We start from the raw sequence: 15,273 nt of genomic DNA on the forward strand, positions 1-15,273 counted from the left end.
ATTTATTTTTATTTTTAATCCCAGGCCCCATCCCCGCAGGAGGATGCCTTTTGGTAGGCCATCATTGTAAATAAGAATTTGTTCTTAACTGACTTGCATAGTTAAATATAAAAATATTGTAGTTTGCCAGGTTGTACTACAGCAAAGTTATGGGACTGTTCTCAGAAATCAGTAAGCATGTAGTGGTATAGAACTAGGTGCACCAATCACAGCAGAACAGATATCATATTTGCGGGTCGAGATTTCTTTTTAATTTTCTTACATTTTAGTCATTTAGCAGACGCTCTTATCCAGAGCGACTTACAGTAGTGAATGCATACATTTCAATTCATTTCATTTCATACATATTTTTTTTTCTGTGCTGGCCCCCCGTGGGAATCTAACCCACAACCCTGGCGTTGCAAACACCATGCTCTACCAACTGAGCCGTGCAATTCCACGTCATTTTACCCGACTGGAGACATTAGAAGGATCTTTTTTAATAGCACACAACTGACCGAAATGACAGGCTACTCTAACACTGACATAGGCTACTGAAATCAATAAAATGAACAACCCTGTCTTAAATGCCAATGAAAAGAGTGGAGACAAATTTTACAGCATGAGGAAATTATAGTCCACAAACCTTCCAGTGGCATTGACACATCTAAACTGTTTTTCCAGCAATTGTATTTTGAAATATTGCAAAAGGCCTTTTAGCTGCTGCCTGCTGTTCATTGACAGCCACAACTCAACAATCAGCTGTCTGATATTTTCCAGTCATGCTGCCCAATTGCAGGTGCTGCTTACATGTGCCTACTTTTATCATGATGTGATAAAACACAATCCACAGCATTTAAAAAAACATCTATTGATCCTCTGTGGCTAAATTATGTTATTGTGTAGTATTTTCAATGATTTCATTTATTTATGTACAGACAGGAGTTATTATAGTATTTGGCAATTTCATTTCAATGTATCTGCAGCACCAACATGCCACCTTCCCAGGGCTGTTTTCTTCCATACGCTGTGCTCTCTCCAATGCCCAAAAATCAACACTTTGTATTAGTGATTCAATGGATTGTGGTCAGTAATCCCATATGAGGTTATTGTGTAGGGATACGTAGGCCTAGTGTTAAAATGCTATTTCAAGTAAATCAAATCAGCAAGCAGCCTACAATTACCAGTGAATAACTTCAGTAAGTCAATGAACAAGTGTTTCTATCTAATCACTTTTTCCCCTGTTTAGCCAATAGTGGTTTTAGCTCAATTGTTATAGAAACGATGTGGGCCCAGTGGCCTTTTTAACCATTGTAGCACAGAGACTGCACCAAGTGTATATGCTTATAAGGCTAATAAGAAAATGTTTCAAATGACTTGAATAGCCTATGGGAAAAATGTAAAAATGTGTATTTGCGTCAGTAGGCTAAGTGACTGAAAAGCATCAGAAAAGTATTGGAAAGTTCAGGAAAACATCATGGAAGCTCATCAGGTATTAAGCCTAATTGTGTGTGTAGAGAAGATCTGCATTGCTTTCAATTGTGGTTGTCACAGTCCCTTTAGGTTAGTTTTTTATTCAGTCACGTGCACCACATTGCAGATGGAATTGCAGTGTACAGTGAAATTCTTCAACTCCAAGCTCCAACAGTGCAGGTGTGAATGAAACAATAATTGTAAACATAATAATACATACTAATAGTACTACTACTACTACAACTAACAATTATAATAAACACATGTTTACAACTGTGACAATGACATTAAGGACAGCTGTGCTTTCCATGACATAGACTGACCAGGTGAATCCAGGTGAAAGCTATGATCTCTTATTGACGTCACTTGTTAATTCCACTTAAATCAGCGTAGATGAAGGGGAGGAGACAGGTTAAAGAAGGATGTTTAAGTCTTGATACAATTGAGATGGATTGTGTAGACTGGGTGTGCCATTCACAGGGTGAATGGGCAAGACAAAATATTGAAGTGCCTTTGAACAGGTTATGATAGTAGGTGCCAGGCTCACCGATTTGAGTGTTTCAAGAACTGCAACACTACTGGGTTTTTCACACTCAACAGTTTACCGTGTGTATCAAGAATGGGCCACCACCCAAAAGACATCCAGCCAAGTTGATGCAAGTGTAGGAAACATTGTAGTCAACATGGGCCAGAATCCCTGTCGAACAACTGTAGAGTCCATGCCCTGACAAATTGATGCTGTTCTGAGGGCAAAAGGGGGCAACTCAATATTAGGAAGGAATAAAATGTCCACAGGGAAGCAGGAGTAGTGGAGGCTATTCAGTATGATTTTTGTAATTGTGTTTTTTTACTTTTATTTATACAGGGTGGGTCACCATTGAGACCAGGCACCCAGTTGCAAAGGGATGAGTTCAGTCCCAGTGCTGTGAGCTTTATGGTGATCTTAGAGGGCACAATGGTATTGAAGGCCGAGCTGTAGTCAATTAACAGCATTGTCACATATTCATTCCTCTTGTCCAGGTGGGTGAGGGCGGTGTGCAGTGCAATGGCGGTTGCGTCGTCCATGGATCTGTTGGGCGGTAGTCAAATTGGAGAGGGTCGAGTGTGTTGGGGAGGGAGGTGGTGATGTGGTCTTTGACAAGACTCTTCATGATGACGAGTGCTACGGGTCGGTAGTCATTCAGTTCAGTTACTTTCCCTTTCTTGGGCACTGGGATGATAGTGGACATCTTGAAGCAGGTGGGTTAACGGCCTGAGCTAGAGAGAGATTGAAAATGTCCAAAAACAACTGATTTGCACATGCTCTGAAGGGGACGGCTAGGGATGCCGTCTGGGTCGGCAGCATTGCGAGGCTTAACATGTTTGAATGACTTCCATACGTCCTCCGTGGAGACCATAAGCACGTAGCCCTCGTTGTCCTCAGGGGCTCTCGGCAGCTCAGAGTAGTTTTGCTCGAAGCGTGAGAAAAAGGTGTTTAGCTTGTCCGGTAGGGGGGTGTTGGTGTCCGCCACATGACTGGCTTCCTTTTTGTAATCCATGATTGTTAGAAGCCCCTGCCATATACGCCTCGTATCCGACCCGCTGAATTGCTCCTCCACTTTGTCCCTATACTTGTGTTTCACCATCTTGATCGATCTGCGTAGGTCGTATTTGTACTGTTTAACCATACAATTGTTCTCGGTCACCTTGCCGTGTTAATAAGCAGCACCTCGCTCCTTCAGTTTCCCGACAAGGCTGCCATCAATCCACGTTTTTTGATTCAGATAAGTGTATAAAGACACCATTGGTATCACATCATCTATGCATTTTTTTATGACTCCGACGACTGAGTTGGCGTATTCATTGATGTTATCCCCAGAGGCGACCCGCAATATATTCCAGTTCATATGATCAAAACAATCTTGGAGCATAGAATCTTATTGGTCAGACCAACGTTGTGTAGACCTGACCACAGGAACTTCCTTCTTGAGTCTTTGTTTGAAGGCGGGGAGGAGCAAAATGGAGTCCTGATCAGATTTGCCAAAAGAAGGAAGGGAGATGGCCTTATACCCGTATCGAAAAGGTGTGTAACAGTGGTTCAGCGTAGAATCTCTGCGAGTTGGACAGTCAATGTGATGATTGTAATTCGGGAGCACGGTTCGGAAATTACTTTTGTTAAAGTCCCCTGTGACAATGAACGCTGCCTTTTATACGCGGCCTCCAGTTTATTCAGGGTCCAATGAAGATCTTTAAAAGCATTTATTTAGTTCATTCTCTTGGTTGTTGGTGCATTAGGGGGTTCTTGGGGGTGGGGAATGGAATTAATTGTATTTTTTATTTTTCTTCTTGGGGGGACTGTGGGAGGGGTCTCAAATGGTTGAGGGACAGCTATTGGGGAACTGTGGGGGGATCTTGGAGGGTTCGGATTCATGTTTTTTGGCCTGGTGGGAGATCTGTCAACGTGCCCTTGAGCAGGGCATTGACCCTGCTCAAGGGCACAGTGACCCTGGCTTCTGTGTGTCGCTCTGAATGGGAGTCTGTTGGATGACTGGTATGATGTAGTTGTTGAGCGGTTTCACTGCAAGTATATTGTATGTTTCGGATATTCAATAAAAAAAATGTTTTAAAGCATTTATGGGGTTGGCTTGGGGCGGGATGTACACAGTCATGGAGATAATCCCTAAGAACTCTCTCGGAAGTTAAAAAGGGTAAGATTTGATGACCATGTATTCCAAGTCGGGAGAGCAGAAGCTCGCAAGTTCCTGTACGTTTTCCCCGTCGCTCAACTTGTTATTAGTCATAAAGCAGAGCCCTCTGCCTTTATTCTTGCAAGAGAGAGCACTCTGGAAGGAGATCCTCACACTAAATTTGGTCAAGTTTACTCACTAATGATTGAACATTGGGGAGTTGTAAGCTCGGTAATGGAGGACGGGTCGACCGGGGTCTCAATCTCACTAAGACTCCCTCACGTCTGCCTCTCCATTGGTGCCTTCATTTCCTACTCTCCAGTAAGGCTCCCAGGCAAAGCGGCACCTCACCAAAGAAGCTAGACCATTGTTCCATTGTTCCGCTGTCTCTGGGAATTCGGGAAGGTCGGGTAGACAGTGAGTACCCAGCGATTCATATTCCAATAGTTCTATCCGGGTGTATGAAGTAATGCACAAAACAAATTGCGTAAGAACATATAAGATAAACACTAGAAAAAAAAGACTAGAAAAAGTAGAAACCTGCAATGTTTTGTAGCGCCATCTTAGCCTTCTAGCGTCTCATACGTGGCTGGTGAGGATTGTAGAGAGGAACAAAAGACACGTAGGCCTATGTGTTCATGAGAGTCTTACCTTTCAGGCATGGGGTCATGACTACTATGCGAGGGAAGAGCAAAGTAAGCCACTAGGCTATACTGTAGCCAACATATTGTGTGTTCAAGACAACTGGGAACTCTGAAAAAAATTAGGTCAAATCATGACGTCAGTGATCTTCAGGTTGAAAAGTCGGAGCAATAACATGCTAGAAAAATGCTCTGAAAGTCCTGCTAAGCAAACTCGACTAATGGTCCACTGGGCAAAAACTGGTTGAATCAACATTGTTTCCACATTATTTCAATCAAACCATTTAATGTGATGACTTTGAATCAATGTGGAAAACGGATTGGATTTGCAAAAAGTCACTAACGTAAGGGACTGTAGTCTTTTTTTCACCCAACTTTTTACCTAAATCCAATGACAAGGTGACATTTTTGGTTGATTTCACATTAAATTAACGTTAGTTGACAACTCAACCAAATGTAAATCCAAACTAGACTTTGAACTGACGTCTGTGCCCAATGGGGAGCACTCACCGTATCTTAGCTAACGATTCCCAGCCTAATTGTAACCAAATATTCAAACAGAGACTCAGTGAAAACAAAAATCTGACATTGATTGATTTATCAAGACGAGTCCCCATGCTTGTCTTCAAGCAGCGCAATGATGCTGTCCCAATCAAAACGGTGCTGAAATGATCACCTAGTTGACCACATGCAACATTGCTTTACATTTATTGTAACAGTTGGATGACTGAGAGTTTCACGTACGCCTAACCACGGCTCTATGAACTAACTAGCGGCGCTTTCAGTTGACCTTTTTTTTTTTTTTTTACAACATCGCAGCAGTGCAAAAGATTTGGGGCTGACCCAAAATCATTTGGTGCAAAAGCCCCAAAAGCCTGGTCCTGGTGAAGTCCCATAGTCAATGATGTGTTGAATCGAATAATGCATTGAAGAGTTGTTAAAGGGTCAATGCAGACATTTTTATATCAATATCAAATCATTTCTGAGTATTAAGTGCCTTAGTAAAATAGATTTCCATTAAAATGGGCAAAAATAGCTTTTTAGCAAAAAACTATTTCTCAAGCAAGGATTTTGCTAGGACTGTCTGGGAGTGGTCCGAGTGGAGGGGAAACTGAAAATATACTGGCAGAAAGGTTGGGAAATCATTGTTATTGGTCTATTAACCAATTAACCGAATGGTGATGTCACCATGGAAAGCCGTAACTCCGGGCCTTTGCAAACCTGCTGATTAGAAGGTCTTGTATAGAGTGTATTTTCAACCAGCGACTATCAAGAAATAACACTAATAAAAACAAAACCACACTTTTACAGTGTTAGTTTCTTCAGCTGTTGTACAATGTGATACAAAACACGGGAAAAACAGAATTTTGACTTCACTGGGCCTTTAAAGGTTTAAGTAAAGAAAATATGTTGAGTAAATAGATTACAAGAGGACAACTCAAAATCTGACAACAGTATCTATGTATTTATACAAAATTAATAACATTTGGACTTTAAAACACAGTTATGCACACATCAGCCCTACATTAGTTTATTCTCACATATAGAAATATATTAGCCAATCCATGTCTTGGGAATTTAGTAATGTCTTTGAGAGAGTAACCACCTATGACGTCTACACTTTCCACAGAATTCTGTCCATGTCATGATCCACTGGGTCAAAGATCCCCCCCACATGTTTCTAAATGTTAAATCCAAATCCCATTGCTCAATGTTCAATCCCTTACAATGCAATCCTGACCTGATTCCCTTTCCAATCCGTATTTCATGCCATTAACAAAATCTCACAGCACATTACCTGCGATCTTACAACCTATATGTGGCACTGTCTATTTATCATACAGGTTTAAGACAATGGCATAGCAGGGGTTCATCTTGGCAGCATCTCTGTGCAGTAGCTCAGACAGTGCGGTCTAAATTTAACGCTAATGTCATGTGACATGAATGTCTGCTCTATTTTAGAATTGCTGCCTGCTCCCCTCAGGCAGAAAGAAAGAGAGACTAGGAATAGAGAGAAGCACGACACACTCCCCAGGACCGCAGAGAGACTAGCACGCAAACATCACCTGTGAAGCCCTGCATGCATTCCCTTGGTGCAGCAAACACAACCTGACATGCCCCATTTGTGTCTTGAGGTTAGCAGGAGGAAAGAGCTGGTTATGAATGGAGCGTGATATCAAATGATTTTCACCCAACTGTACAATATTTCTCTACACTATATACCTATGCTGACTATAAGAGAGTGAAGGATCAGAGTGATGGCCGTTTGACTGTGTTTATATGTGTGCAGACAGTGCATTTGGAAAGTATTCAGACCCCTTGACTTTTTCAACATTTTGTTATGGTTGAGCCTTATTCTAAAATGTAAAAAAAAAATCCCCCTCATCAATCTACACACAATACCCAATAATGACAAAGCAAAAACAGTTTTTTAGAAATGTTAACCCATCATTTTTACCCCTTTACTCAGTACTTTGTTGAAGCACCTTTGGCAGCGATTACAGCCTCGAGTCTTCTTGGGTATGACTCTACAAGCTTGGTACACCTGTATTTGGGGAGTTTCTTCCATACTTCTCTGCAGATCCTCTCAAGCTCTGTCAGGTTGGGTGGGGAGCGTCGCTGCACAGCTATTTTCAGGTCTCTCCAGAGATGTTCGATCAGGTTCAACTTCGGGCTCTGGCTGGGCCACTCAAGGACATTCAGGGACTTGACCTGAAGCCACTCCTGCGTTGTCTTGGCTGTGTGCTTAGGGTCGTTGTCCTGTTGGAAGGTGAACTTGTGAGGTGTGGAAACACTTTGTTGCTTTTATGGATTTTGTCTTGTTGCTTTTTGTGCTATGTTCTCTGTCTGCCTGCTATATCTTGCTTGTCCTATGTTGCTCTGTGTGTGCCCACTGCTCATTGATTGTCTGTATTGTTAATGTAATTGTTTTTAATAACCTGCCCATGGACCGCGGTTGAAAATTAGCCGGCTGGCTAAAACCGGCACTTTTACTGAAACGTTGGTTAATGTACCCTGTCCCTGTAAAAATTAACTCAAATAAACTAAAATCTTCTTTCCCTTGATCCTGACTGGACTCCCAGTCCCTACCGCTGAAAAACATCCCCACAGCATGATGCTGCCACCACCATGCTTCACCTTAGGGATGATGCCAGGTTTCCTCCAGACGTGACGCTTAGCATTCAGGCCAAAGAGTTCAATCTTGGTTTCATCAGACCAGAGAATCTTGTTTCTCATGGTCTGAGAGTCCTTTAGGTGCCTTTTGGCAAACTCTAAGCAGGCTGTCATGTGCCTTTTACTGAGGAGTGGCTTCTGTCTGGCCACTACCATAAAGGCCTGATTGGTGGAGTGCTGCAGAGACGGTTGTCCTTCTGGAAGGTTCTCCCATTTCCACAGAGGAACTGGAGCTCTGTCAGGGTGACCATCGGGTTCTTGCTCACCTCCCTGACCAAGGCCCTTCTCCCCCGATTGCTCAGTTTGGCCGGGCGGCCAGCTCTAGGAAGGGTCTTGGTGGTTCCAAACTTCTTCCATTTAAGAATGATGGAGGCCACTGTGTTGTTGGGGACCTTCAATGCTGCAGAAATGTTTTGGTACCTTTCCCCAGATCTGTGCCTCGACACAATCTTGTCTCGGAGCTCTACGGACAATTCCTTCGACCTCATGGCTTGGTTTTTGCTCTGACATGCACTGTCAACTGTGGGACCTTATATAGACAGGTGTGTGCCTATCCAAATCATGTCCAATCAATTAAATTTACCGCAGGTGGGCTCCAATAAAGTTGTATAAACATCTCAAGGATGATCAATGGAAACAGGATGCACCTGAGCTCAATTTCGAGTCTCATAGCAAAGGGTCTGAATAGGTGTGTTTTTATTTTTAATACATTTGCAAACATTTCTAAAAACCTGTTTTCGCTTTGACATTATGGTGTGTTGTGTGTAGATTGATGAGGAAAAACACTTATTTAATCAATTTCAGAATAAGGCTGTAAAGTAACAAAATATGGAAAAGGTCAAGGGGTCTGAGTACTTTCTGAATGCACTGCACAATATGTGTGTGCAAGTATGCACATGAGTCCATTTTGCTGTGTGTGCTTATATGTATGTTTGCATTATGTTTGTTTGAATGTCTGTATCAGTGTATATGGGTCAGGAACTGGTTGAATGGTCCAATCCTACAGTGTAGTGCTATCTGAGCTTATCTGGTCTGGTCAGGTGAAGATGAGGTGCTGGTTCTCTAGGATCCCGTACTCAGCCTTGTGCTGCTCAAACAGCTTAGCCAGCGCCCCCAGGTAACAGCCATGCAGCCTGTCCACCTCATCAGACGAGGGGCTCACGTTCCTTTCCACCACTATGGGCTCTCCCACTGAGAGAGATAGAGGGAGGAAGGGAAGGGGGTGGGATGGAGAGAGGTAAGGAGGGAAAGATAGAGTAGAAATGCAGAGGGGATTCAGTGGGAGCAGAAAATGAAAGGCAGCGGAATTATAGAATGTTAAAATGTAGTGACTCAGAGGAGGAACTGGAGAGAAAGGATAAAGGAAGTGGAACAGAGGGCAAGACTGAGGACAAAACACATGAGGTTACAGCTCTGAGGTAATTTGATTGGCTGTAGCCCAGTGACCCTTCACCGTGGGTGGCTCTGTTCCAGCTGGTCATGATGTCCTGGCTGACTACAGCTGCTGCCACGGTTACTGTTACCCATAACACAGTCACCTATGAACCAGTTTACCAGATTGTCATATGTCGGCCATTCTCTCAGTGAGCTTTTATTTGACCATCTGGGTGATGACTAGCTAATTCATACAATCAGAGCAGTGTGACTGCACATTGTTTCTGAATGTTGTTTGTAAATAGTTTTCGGAATATGTTTCCCCATAGACAGAAATGGGTCATATTTTAGTCTCTATTCCCTCTCATCACCCATCTCTTCCTGTCACTTTCCCCCCACATTATCCCCCATTCCCCACTACTCACCGATGGTGTAAATGGGTTGTCTGAAGGGCATGAAGCCCAAGCTGTACTGGAAAACCCCCCGGGCGTGGAACAGAGGCAAACTGAAGCCCAGGGTCTTCCTCATGCCCTCCTGGATGGTACGGACCAGGGAGCCCTTTGGGTTCTTCAACTGATTAAACAGATCATTCTCCCCAAAGGAGAACACTGGCACCAGATGAGCTCTGCACACAGGAGAGGGTGAGAGAAGTCTGAATTTTTACCAGAGGCATCATTTCACGTTTGACTGCAACCTTGTAATTTTACATTTGTGGTTGTTTGCAAAATCTATGTATTTTAATGTGATCTGATCCTTTTTGGATGTTTTGTTATGAAAAAAATATATGTTCCTGTCATTATTGCTCTAACTCCCAAGTCATCTTCGGCTCACACCAATCTATCTGAAGTGGAATGTGGAGTGCCTACCCATAATCCTCCTGGCCCGAGTGTATCTTAGTTCCGTTTTTAACAACTAAATGCCCAGTCAAATTAATGATTCTTTCAAATCTCTGAGCAGAGGCATAAATCTGTTATTTTAGCAGGTGTGTGTACTGTAAATATTACAGTGCATTTCCTTTCACCTCAACACATCTGTCATTAAAAACCCTGGGGTTAAGATTCATAGTTCACTTCATGGCCTACAGTACATTCAGTAATGGCCCTTACGGAGGAGGTTTCAGTCAACATGAACATTTCTAATACTTGATTATAAACGAGACGGTTATAGATGAGGAGTAGTTGATAGGAAATAAGGCAGGAACGATGCACTCACCCACACCTGAGAGCAATCTTGACGAAACCCTTCCTGTTGAGGGCCTCCAGGACGAGGCTCCCAGGCCTGGCCTCCAGGGACTCTGCCGCCCCACCAATCACTATGATTGACACGTTTCCCCCTCCCTTCTGGCTCAACACGTGGGTAAGACTCTTCTTGGAACAAGAGACAACCCCTTAGGGGAAGTGCAGCACAGTATATTTAGAACAAATGTGGACAGGGTTTATTAGAAAAAACTTCTAATATCCTCAATATGAAGAAAGAATTGTTGGCAAACTAAAAGTGCACTACAGTGTGCACACACAATGTTTGGACCTTTAAATGTAATTTACCAAACCTTAAAAGCCTACTGAAAGTGTTTAAATCAGAAAAAAACAGAAGCATTGTAGTGGAATAAATAAATCCCTAACAAGGTTCACCTGAGGACATGAGATACTCCCGGAAGAATGGGAAGCTGAACCAGATGCCGAGGGTATGCAGGTAAGGAGTCATTCCTGGATAGAGCTCCCGGAAGCCTGTGTATTCAGTACAGAAATTCCCAAACGCTCCGGCGACCAGGATTCCATGAGGATGGAAACCCATCAGGTAGTTCCTCTCTGGGTCTAGGTCACATGTCTTAATCAGCTGACCACAGACAAGACATGAATAGTGAGAGGACAATGGATAAGACACAGGTTGAGTTCCTGCCCGACTAGATGTACAGGCGTTGCATTGTGTCAACCACTGGTTGTGTGCCACATCATTGACTGTGCAGTCGGGCATCGGATGGTTATGTCATATGATGTGGTTAGATAATATGTTAAATACATAACCAGGCCTTGTAAGATCAGTGGAGGCTCCTCAGAGGAGGAAGGGGAGGACCATCCTCAGTGAATTTAATTTAAGAAAGTGATAGTTTTAGATAAAATTATACAAAATATATTCACGTCACCAAATAATTGATTAAAACACTGTTTTGCAATGAAGGTCTAAAGTAGCCCCAACAGCACTCTAGGGGCATCTAGCTTCCGTCCACTGGGTATATTGACTTCAATACAAAACCTAGGCGGCTCATGGTTCTCACCCCCTCCCATAGACTTAAACAGTAATTATGACAACTTCCGGAGGACGTCCACCAACATATCAGAGCTCTTGCATCATGAACTGACATGTTGTCTCCACAATCAAATGATCAAAGAATTAATCTAGTACTGAATGCATAAGCTACAGTTAGCTAGCACTTCAGTGCATAAAATGTGGTAAGTAGTTGATTAAAAGAGGGAGAATGAACAAATTAATTTCTTCCAAAATGAAGGAAAAGCAAGAGATCTGTTTTTTTCAGTTTCACTTACTTAGCTATCAAATGCAGCTAGCTAGTTTAGGCTTTGGCTTGGAAAGGTTTTTTCACCTGGTCACATACGCCTGGTCACATCAAATGTTGTGTATTGAAGACAGCAAGCGAAGGGATAAAGTAAGAGGAGGGGAGCGCATAGATGCGAGAAGGAATACAATGTGACTGCTATGAAAGTGAACTGTGTTTACGTGTGATCAGGGGTGTATTCATTCCGCCAATTCTGTTAAAAAAAGTTTCTTAAACAGAACGAAACGGGGATAAACATACTAGGTTTTGTCACGTCCTGACCAGTATAAGGGGTTATTTGTTATTGTAGTTTGGTCAGGACATGGCAGGGGTGTGTTTGTTTTGTGTTGTCAGGGTTTTTGGGTAGTGTTCTATGTTTTGTATTTCTATGTTCTATTTTCTAGTAATTCTATTTCTATGTTTAGTTTATTGTTTTGACCTTCAATTGGAGGCAGCTGTTCCTCTTTGCCTCTAATTGAAGGTCCTATTTAGTAGGGGTGTTTTTCTATGGGTTTTGTGGGTAGTTGTTTCTTGTTTAGCTGTGTGCCTGACAGGACTGTTTTCGTCGTTCTTTTTGTTCAGTGTTCATTTATTTAATAAAGAAGAAAATGAGCATTCATGTACCCGCTGCATTTTGGTCCAATCACTACGACGCCCGTGACAGGTTTTGTCCATTAGAAACTTCCGTTTGCAACTGTTGGACTAATGATTACACTATCAGCTAGGTGCAGGCAAGAGTGTGCAAGGCGGTATTTATTGTGTCACTGTCTGTCCATGTGTCACTGTCAGTCACCTCAAATGTTTTTACACTGCAATGTAGTCGGGCAGGAGCTCAACCACAGAATGGCTGGATGTGACAGGGGGCTGGGCCTTTAGCCATGGAAATACCATGATGTACTGGCCAATGACCTCTTTACAATGGCTTTGACCTATTTGAGCTATTAATACACCAAAGGGCAGTGGATAAAGAGTAGGTAGGCAGTCATGCTTGCCTTGAGACAAACGTCCTCAATTATATTTTCATCAGTCAGTTAATTGGCATTTGTATACAAATTGTGTTATTGTTGTATACAAGTTGTGTTATTATTAATCCAACATGGAATTCTGAGTCTTTACACACAGTCTAAATTATGCAAAGAATGATGTAATAACCTATTACTGTTGATAATAATGAGGCTTTATATTAATTGGCCTCCATGCATCATTAAATGTGTAGGCTAAACAACCAGAAAACGTCATAAGTCTACTTACATGGATGGGGAAATAGTCTCCGAAGTGTTTCCACACGGTCCAGTGGCGTACCCAGTCAGACCTGCGGCCCCCAGCCTGAGGTGTGTCCCAGTCCAGGTAGAGCCACAGGGCATACAGAGCAGCCACGTGCCAGTATCCATTCAACACGATCACAACGTACACACAAAAACAACACTGCGCTAGACAGATGGATGTGCAGAAAAATATGGGCATCACATAAGCAAGCACTGACTTGAATTGACCCCAACCCTGGGCCACTATGGTTATGATTTGCTGAAGATGAGGAAGTGTGCAGTAGCCTACCAGTTACCTCCAAAGAGAAAGCAGAAGACCCATTGAAGAACTGCAGCTGTCTGGAAACGTCGGTTGAGCGGGATATTCAAGGGTGCAAACTCAATCTTCACCATGTCTGCGGTTCCCACTCCCGGGTTCTAAAAGGATATCAAGGGAACAGAGCAGAGGAAGGGTCACTATCTTATGCCCCTGTCCTTGCCAAAATCTTTTTATACTTAGCCGCTCTAACAAGGCGGTCGTCCAAGTTCGTGGCATTTTGGCGAGACTTCAGGCGCAGGACTATTCAAGTCAAATTCAAATGATAGGCTATACTCATTTATGTGTCCCTGGGTGCTTACAAAACACTTTACTTTATCAACTTCCAAAACACTGCTCTAAACGTGATTGCTAGATTAGGCTTCAGCCTGATCTGGTTTCTTTGTTCTAGCACCATCTTGTGGAAAATGTACAAGCAAACAGTTTAATTAAGTACACCCAGAGAGGAAGAGGCGAAGCAACTCTGTCTACAAAAATAAGCCCAGGAATGAGGAATTTTTGAATGGAGGTCAATGAGAGTGCGTCTAATTTGGTCTAGAAAAATGTAATTGCCAATTTGCTAAGGGAGTCTTATTTGATTGAATAGACGTTTCGTAATGGTTAGGTTGTTATGAATGCACTGATGCACTTGGCATTTCGGCGACTTACCCAAAAATGACTTTATATCGGAGTTGTACCTGTTGTCATCATGGATATAAACCATTTTAGCATGGACATTGCCATTGAGGGCTTCCACCATTTTAAAGTAGTCAATTGGGTGGGGATTCCTACGAGTTGAGAGCATTCAGCCAATGAAGAAGAAAATTGACTACATTAAAATGGAGGTAGCATCAATGGCGCTGCCCATACTGTCACAGATGCTATAATGGCACAGACACAAAGATGAGTCCTCTATCAATTTAAATCAAATGGCTTTATTGGCATGGGAAACATGTATTTACATTGCCAAAGGAAATGAAATAGATAATTAACAAAGGTGAAAAAAAACAATCAGAAATTAACATTACGTTCACAAAAGTTTCAAAAGATTAGTGACATTTCAAATGTTATATTAGGGCTATGTACAGTGTTGCAACAATGTGCAAATAGTTGAAGTACAAAAGAGAAAATAACATAAATATGGGTTGTATTTACAATGGTGTTCATTGGTTGCCCTTCTCTTGTGGCAACAGGTCACAAATATTTATGCTGTGATGCCACACTGTGGTATTTCACCTAATAGATATGGAAGTTTATCTAAATTGGATTTGGTTTATAGTTATTTGTGGGTCTGTATAATCTGAGGGGATCTCTGTCTCTGTCACGCCTACTCCCACTCCCTCTCTCCCCCCATCATTACGCACACCTGGACTTCATCATCACCTTGATTACCTTCATCAGGCAGTATTGGTTTGTTTTCATGTTCAGCACACATCCCCTGTTTTTGTCACGCCTGCTCCCGCTCCCCCTCTCTGGCGCTCGAGGGCGCCAGACTGCCCATCATTACGCACACCTGTCCCCATCATTACGCGCATCAGCGCATCATTGGACTCACTTGGACTCCTTCACTTTATTGATTGCCCCCCCAATATCTGTCTGTTCTTCAGTTTGATCCCCGTGTCAGCATTATTGTCGTTATGTTTTCCTTGTCCAGACGCTGTCCTTGTTTCGTTTCATATCCGTTATACATTAAATGTTCACTCCCTGTACTTGTTTCTCAAATCCCAGTGTCTGTCCTCACAGTTTTGTTCATTTGCCTTGCATCATTGTTACTAAACTCTCCTTCTGCACCTGCTTCCTGACTCCCTGCGTGACAGTCTCTAATATGGTCATACATTTGGCAGGAGGTTAGGAG

General features: G+C 42.6%; 1 protein-coding gene across 1 annotated transcript; it reads right to left on the reverse strand.

The window, feature by feature from the left end:
* Positions 1 to 8,864: 8,864 nt before the first annotated feature.
* Positions 8,865 to 13,615, reverse strand: LOC115206525 (2-acylglycerol O-acyltransferase 1-like). Its single transcript, XM_029773618.1, has 6 exons — positions 13,420 to 13,615; positions 13,110 to 13,288; positions 10,939 to 11,143; positions 10,520 to 10,694; positions 9,733 to 9,932; positions 8,865 to 9,124 (listed from the first exon to the last, which is right to left on the reverse strand). Exons 1-6 carry the CDS (start codon positions 13,514 to 13,516, stop codon positions 8,970 to 8,972), a joined length of 1,011 nt encoding a protein of 336 aa, XP_029629478.1. The 5' UTR covers positions 13,517 to 13,615; the 3' UTR covers positions 8,865 to 8,969.
* Positions 13,616 to 15,273: the final 1,658 nt, after the last annotated feature.

The sequence above is a fragment of the Salmo trutta genome, chromosome 13 (assembly GCF_901001165.1).
Source record: "Salmo trutta chromosome 13, fSalTru1.1, whole genome shotgun sequence".
NCBI classification, from domain to species: Eukaryota; Metazoa; Chordata; class Actinopteri; order Salmoniformes; family Salmonidae; genus Salmo; species Salmo trutta.

Excerpts from the sequence above, each read along its gene's own strand:
- LOC115206525 (XM_029773618.1), bottom strand. The coding sequence starts at position 13,516 with ATGGTGAAGATTGAGTTTGCACCCTTGAATATCCCGCTCAACCGACGT. Across the intron at positions 11,144-13,109 it reads GAGACTATTTCCCCATCCAT|CTGATTAAGACATGTGACCT; the intron begins GTAAGTAGACTT and ends GTCTGTGGTCAG. Across the intron at positions 10,695-10,938 it reads GGAGTATCTCATGTCCTCAG|GGGTTGTCTCTTGTTCCAAG; the intron begins GTGAACCTTGTT and ends ACTTCCCCTAAG.